This window comes from Dromiciops gliroides, chromosome 1 (genome assembly GCF_019393635.1).
Source record: "Dromiciops gliroides isolate mDroGli1 chromosome 1, mDroGli1.pri, whole genome shotgun sequence".
Lineage (NCBI taxonomy): Eukaryota > Metazoa > Chordata > Mammalia > Microbiotheria > Microbiotheriidae > Dromiciops > Dromiciops gliroides.
In genome coordinates, this window is record NC_057861.1 from 152,714,321 (window position 1) to 152,721,043 (window position 6,723).

Sequence of the window (6,723 nt, forward strand, 5' to 3'; positions counted from 1 at the left end):
ATGAGAGCTACCTTGAATTATTTTAAAAACTGTCCCATGGAAAAGGGATTAGATTTGTTCTTCATTGTCTGGGAAGGTAGAACTAGGAGCAATGGGTGAAAGTGGCCAATCTAAGCTTAATGTCAGGAAAAGAAATAAACTTCTTAACAGAACTATCCTGAAGTGGAATGAATGAAATCAGAAAGTAATGAGTTTCCTGTACCTGGAGGTCTTCAGGTGAAGACTGGAGGTGTCTTATGGAGGGACTTCCTTACCATGAACATAGACTGACTTAGATGGTGATTGAGATCCCAGCTAAGTCAGATTCTGTTATGTGTGTTGAAAACTCCACCCCAAACTAATCCATTTAAGCATATTTTGGGGAACATGCCAAGTGTTGGACTTCAATGCTAATGAACAATCTTTCTACCATGCTTGGGCATAAGTTTAAAATAACTGAATGGTGAACAAAACTATGGAGCAAATGATAATATTTTTTTTTTCTTTTCTAAATCTCTTCTCACACTTCCAATGCTATTGCAATGATGACTTGGTTGAAATTGATTTGTATAATTTAACCTTTCCTTTACTATTGCTTTTTTTTTTTGTTTGGTCATCTTTCTTTTGCATATGAGCAGACTATTCTGAGTTTACTACTTTGAGGTTCTGGGACACCCATCTTTACTCATCCTTCGTTTTCTCTGTTCTTTTATATCACTGGGGCTACTTCATTCTCAACTCCCTCTGATTTATCTGAAAGATACCAAAAGGGAATGCTATTTGAGGGTGTCAGAGCTAGACTTTGATAAAAACAGTCCTCTGGTGTCCCAAAATTTACCTTCCCTCATGTTTGTGCCTTGGTTATTTCTTTTCAAGCCTCCATAGCTCTCCACTGGTCCCCAATCCCTAGAAGGGCATTCTGAAGAGATATTTTGCCTACCTCTCTTGGCGAGTTTGTTCCTCTGTGGTCTCCATGGCACATTCCAGGGAATTCTGCAGAGACTGCAGCTGGTTCAAGGTCTCCTTCAACAAAAACCTAGTTACAAACTGTTCCAAGTTGGAGGCCTCTTGGTAATCCTAAAAATGACACAAGTAGATGAAATAAGAGTTTTGAGTGAAGGAGAAAAATAAAATACATAGATTTCCACTCCTACCGACTCCCCATCTTCTAATCACTCCTAGAAAGAAAGAGAAGACAGGAGAGAAGAGGTAAGAATGAAACAAGACTAGAATTGGTAGATGATATTCCAGAGAAAGAAATGGAATAAAACATTTTCCTGAAACAAAACAAAATGAAGCAAAAGCCAATGCCAAATTGTATATCACTTTTACTTAGATCCATTGTACTTAAAGGCCTAGATATAGATAAAATTTAGTGGAATTACAGAAGAAATATCTGCAGCAAAGAAGAAATAAATTCTCTGAGAAAAGATTCAATGTGACAATTATTCATAACAAATTTAATTCATATGGACAGTCAATTCATAAAGTGTAATAGGTCCCCATTTCCATCTAAATGCAATTATACTCAGAAGCTGGCTTAATTCCCTTATAATGTATGTATAGAAAGTAGCTCCTGATGCCAAAAGGAAATTTTGTAGTGCTTTATTAAAAATCTCAGTAAAAAGAGATTTGATGTGACAAAGTTAAATGACCTTCTAAGGTTGCATTTCTTCCTCTTCTAGACAACAAGACTCATTCCTCCATATTCTTCAATGCAGCACCTTAGCCAAGCAAGCTCATAGTCACAAAGTCTTCAAAGTAGGTAGATATATTAAGACATGTTCAAAGAAGTGTCCAGGGACTTGAAGACACAAATCCCCTTTCATCCTGCCTAGATTAGTCTAGACAGAGGAAGGAGGTCTTGATGCTGCTACCAACTATGGTGCATATCTTTCTTTTCCCTCCCTGAGCTAAGGAGAAACAGAGAACAGGCATCCTAGTATTCATTAAACTTGTAGAGGTTACACTTCCCTAAATCCCTTTCAGTCATCCTTTTCTAGCCATCCCTATTTTTGTCACTAGTACCTCTATCTAGTCTCATTAGTTATCTTTGACTTCCTTTCTGTTCCTTGCCCCATTTAACAAGTCACCATGTCTAGTCTACTCTTCCTTTCCTCTTCTCTGTTTCTCAACTCCCTCAAATTTATCAATATTTCTCCTTTCCTTTCCATTTCCATTGCCACAAACCTAGTTAAGACCATCACACTCCTCACTTGGATTATTATAATACTCTCTGAATATATGTCCAACCCAACAACCTTTCTTTCCCTCCACATCTTCCCCCTAAACTCTCCTCACTTCCATGTCTTTTCTAATCTTCCTCCCCTACTTAGAGATTGGGGTGGTATAGAGGGGATTATACCCACAAGGAAGGCATTAGAGGAAATGTTTGTAGGTTTGTTCTTGCTATACTTTTGTAGTGACATTCCTTTGTAAAAGCAAATCTTATGTTAAATGGTTAAATCACATTGGGATGGTAGTCCCTGGGACCCCTCAAATTGGGGAAACACAGTTGGAAAGGGGGGCTGTAGCCAAAAGCAGAGAACTAAGATTACCTCAACCCCATTAGGGTACTGGAGAACCCTGGGGGAGGGGGCAAAATGTAACAAATCTGATCTTCAGAATGAGGTGTGAGAATTGGAATACCGCCCCCTGCTGGAGAGATACTGTAAGGAAGCCCCACCATGATGAGGCGAGGTCAAGTCAGGTGGTCCTTGGCATCTGGAAGCTAGACAGCTTGCATTTATAGAGCTGCCTGTTCTGTCAATCAGGGCTGCCAGCCAATTAGCTTAGGGCTGTGTGTGTGTGTATGGCCCTGTTTCCTGTGGGAGAAGAGGCTTTGGAAAGGAGGAAGGAGCAAGTGAGGACTCTTTTGCCCAGGACCTCAGCTTGGCTGGAGCAGAGATGCTGGCTCCCTTAGATAGATAGATGAAGGAATCTTGGCCTCTTTCTCTCTGATCACTAGATCCTAATGCATCTTAATAAATGCTTAAAAGTCTAAACTCTTGCTAAAGCTTCTAATTTGGGGCAACCACTCATTAGATTTTAGACATTCTAGCTAGAATTTTAGCCCCTTACAGATGGCGATATTAAAGAGGCCAGAAAAAAGTTATAAAAGGAACAAAGAAAGTGAAAAAAAATCATATTATAGTGGACTGAAATCTCAATCTGAGATAATAGAGGGTTTCGCAGGCATGTCTACACCATGCTTTTGCCCTCAGGACATGACACTCATAGTCATCCTCCTCTCCCCCTCAACTTCTACCTCCTTGGAACCTTCTCCCACAATGGGTTCTGATAAATGAGTTTTCATTTTATCAGGGCTTCACTGATACTTCCCTGCCTTCACCATGCCATATATTTCCTACCTCTCACTTTCCAGATTTCCTTACATATTATTTTCCTTCATTGGGATTTCTTTGTTTGTTTCATTCTTTTCAATTTTTCTTGCACAGTATTATTAATATGGATATGTTTTATATGATTGCACATGTATAACGTATATCAAATTGCTTACTGTCTCAGCAAGGGGCAAGGGGAGGGAGGGTTAAAATTTGGAACTCAGAACTTAAAAAAAAACACATGTTAAAATTATTTTACATATAATTGGGGAGAAAAAATAGAATATTACAAAAGTAAGTTCCTTAAGGGAAGGGATTATGTTATTTGCATCCTCTTCCTCCTCCCCTTCCTCCTCCTCTTCCTCCTTCTCCTTTTCTTTTTCTCTATTGGTATCTCTCTGTCTTTGTGTCTCTATCTCTGTCTCTGTTTCTCTGTCACTGTGTGTGTCTTTGTGCCTCTGTCTCTTTCTCCATTAAGAGAGTTGAGTTGCAATATCCAGTTGCTCCCCCTGCCCTAGTCAGACAACATTTAAAGTTCAGTTCCAGTTACTACATTTTAAGCAAGACATTAATGAATTTAAAGGAGTGGTTTCCCTATCTCTGGCAGTTTTCAAATGGACCATGTTGTAAAAGGGATTTTACAGTAGTGTTATAAAGGAGATTATTTTTTTTATTCCAGGATGGATTAGACTAGATTAATTCTGAGCTTCCTTCTAGCTCTGAGATTCTGTGATTTTGTGAGATCATCTGGTTTAGCTTCATTTTACAGATGAGGAAACTGAGATTCAGAAGATCACAAAGTTATTTAGAAGTAGATTAGGACTAAAACCCAATTCTCTTGACTTAATTACTGAGTTAAATTCTCTTGCTGGAATAGAAATAAATCTAATTCACAAGTTACAACCCCAATCTACTTTATGTTTTACATTGAAATATTTCATTGTTGTTGTTTTGTTATGGGCTTTACTTAATTATTTTCATCTGAGGCTAACATTAAAGCATTATCATACTTTCCCGTCAACCAACAGAGTTCTGGGGTTTGCCTAGAAGTATATGAGGACAGCTATAGTAGCATTAAAAATGAGCTATAATTGGTGGAGTTGTGAACTGATACAACCACTCTGGAGAACAATTTGGAACTATATCCAAAGGGATATGGGACTGTGCATACCCTTTGACCCAGGAATGCCACTATTAGATCTGTATCCCAAAGAGATCAGAGAAAAGGAAAAAAGACCCACATGTACAAAAATATTTATGGCACTTCTCTTTGTGGTGGCAAGGAATTGGAAATCGAGGAAATGCCCATCAATTGGGGAATAGCTGAACAAGTTGTGGTATATGAATATAATAGAATACTATTGTGCTATAAGAAATGAAGAGCAGGCAGATTTCAGAAAAACCTGGAAAGACTTAAGTGGACTGATGCTGAGTGAAGTGAGCAGAACCAGCAAAACATTGTACACAGTAACAGCAACATTGTGTGATGATCAACTGTGATAGACTTGGCTCTTCTCAGTGATCCAAGACAATTCCAAAGAACTCATGATGGAAAATGTTCTCCACATCCAGAAAAACAGAATTGTAGACTCTGAATGCAGATTGAACCATACTGTTTCTACTTTTTGGTTGTTTTTTTTTCCTTTTTTGAGGTTTTTCCCTTGTGTTCTGATTCTTTTTTATCAACATGACTAATGCAGAAATATGTTTAATGTGATTGTACATGCATATCCTATATCAGATTGCTTTCCATCTTGGGGGTGGGGGGAGGGAGGGAAGGGAGGAAGGGAGAAAAAATTGGAACTAAAAATCTTATGAAAGCAAATGTTGAAAACTATCTTTACATATAACTGGAAAATAACAAAATATTTTTATGATTTAAAAAAATGAGCTATAGAAACCCCTCAGTTGGATAATCAAGAATGGCCTTCCCAGCATGGTACATTGGAAAGAGTGTTGGATTTAGAGTCAAAAGGACACTGGCCCAAATCTTGGCATGGCCACTTACAACCTGTATGAACTTGAGCCAGTCATTAAAACCCTCTTGGTTTCAGATTCTTATCTGTAAACCAAGGGAGATGAATTAGATGGCTTCTGGGGTCTATTTCTAGCTCTAGATATTTAAAATTTTAAAATTTTTAATTTAAAAAAATGAGCTACCACCTTTGAGATCCTTAATTTCTGAAGTAATTAAGGCTCTCAAAAACAGATTCTGCAGAAACTGGCCTGTTCCAAACAAATGACTTTTTATTTTCATTTAAATGTTTCCAAGATTCTTGTGGAGCTGGACTCTCACTGACAAAATACTTCCAAATTTTCCCAGTTGGGTCCAGGCTTGAGAGGATGGTCAGTCCTAACAAATCAAGAGAGTACATAAAGAACACAGCAAGACTTAGGATAGAGAAGAGGGAAGAAGAGAAAAAAGATATAGGGAGAGAGAAGGAGGAAAAGAAGAAAGAAGAAAAAGGAATTGAAGTGAAGGCATAGGAGGGAAGAGCTCCTAAAGGTTTATAATCCATTAGGAAAATTACTCCATTTTTGAAAATTGTTGGTAGGTAAAGGATGCAGATAATATCCCCATCGGCCACAAGGGAATGCTAATGTGCCTGCCTTGCTTATAACTTGAAATTTTACAATGCCTTATGTTTTCTCTAGAAAATTAGTCATGTCCACATAACACAATTATTACATGCTGTTAATTACTTTAAGAAATTATCAAAAGTGAATAAATACCAAGAAACTACAAAACACTTTATTTGTTAAAATAATTTGCTATCCAAGGGTGAAGGCTGAGCAAACCACTTCTGGTTATGGATTTGAAACCGAGAGATTACTTTGAAACAGAAAAATAACAATTATTTCTATTGATATTCTATTATTTCTATTTCCATATAAGCTAATAAACTGTTGGGAAGACTAGTCTACTTTAAAGATCATTTTAATTATGTTAACATTTCAACAGATGCTTATAATTACCTAAAAATTTAGCTATTATAAAATAAGCATTTAAATATTTATAGTTTATGTCAACTAGGATGACATCAGCATTTATATGTAGTTCTAAAAATTTCCAGAGCATTTTACATCATTTCATTTTATTCTCACCAACAACCTATGAGAGGTGATGCTATTATTATCCTCATTTTACAGATAAGAAAACTGAGGAAGACAGAGGTTGACTTGCTCAGGGTCACTTACACAATTAGTAAGTATATAAGACTGGATGTGAACTCAGGTCTTCCTGACCTAGGTGCGGAACCGTATCCATTGCACCACCTTGCTGCATCCCGTAGCTAAAAGCAAATTCAATATACATTGGGGGTGGGGAAACTTATTAGTTGCAACCGTTTGATCCAGGGTTTCCTCAAATAATGAGGGTTAAGTGACTTTCCCAGGGTCA

At 37.4% G+C, this 6,723-nt stretch overlaps 1 protein-coding gene across 1 annotated transcript in view; it reads right to left on the reverse strand.

Annotated features, from left to right (window-relative positions):
• Positions 1 to 6,723, reverse strand: part of NECAB1 (N-terminal EF-hand calcium binding protein 1) — a 219,486-nt gene that overhangs the window by 51,397 nt on the left and 161,366 nt on the right. Inside the window, exon 6 of the mRNA XM_043975891.1 lies at positions 920 to 1,056. Coding sequence (XP_043831826.1) covers positions 920 to 1,056 — 137 coding nt within the window. The remainder of the gene's footprint in view (positions 1 to 919; positions 1,057 to 6,723) is intronic.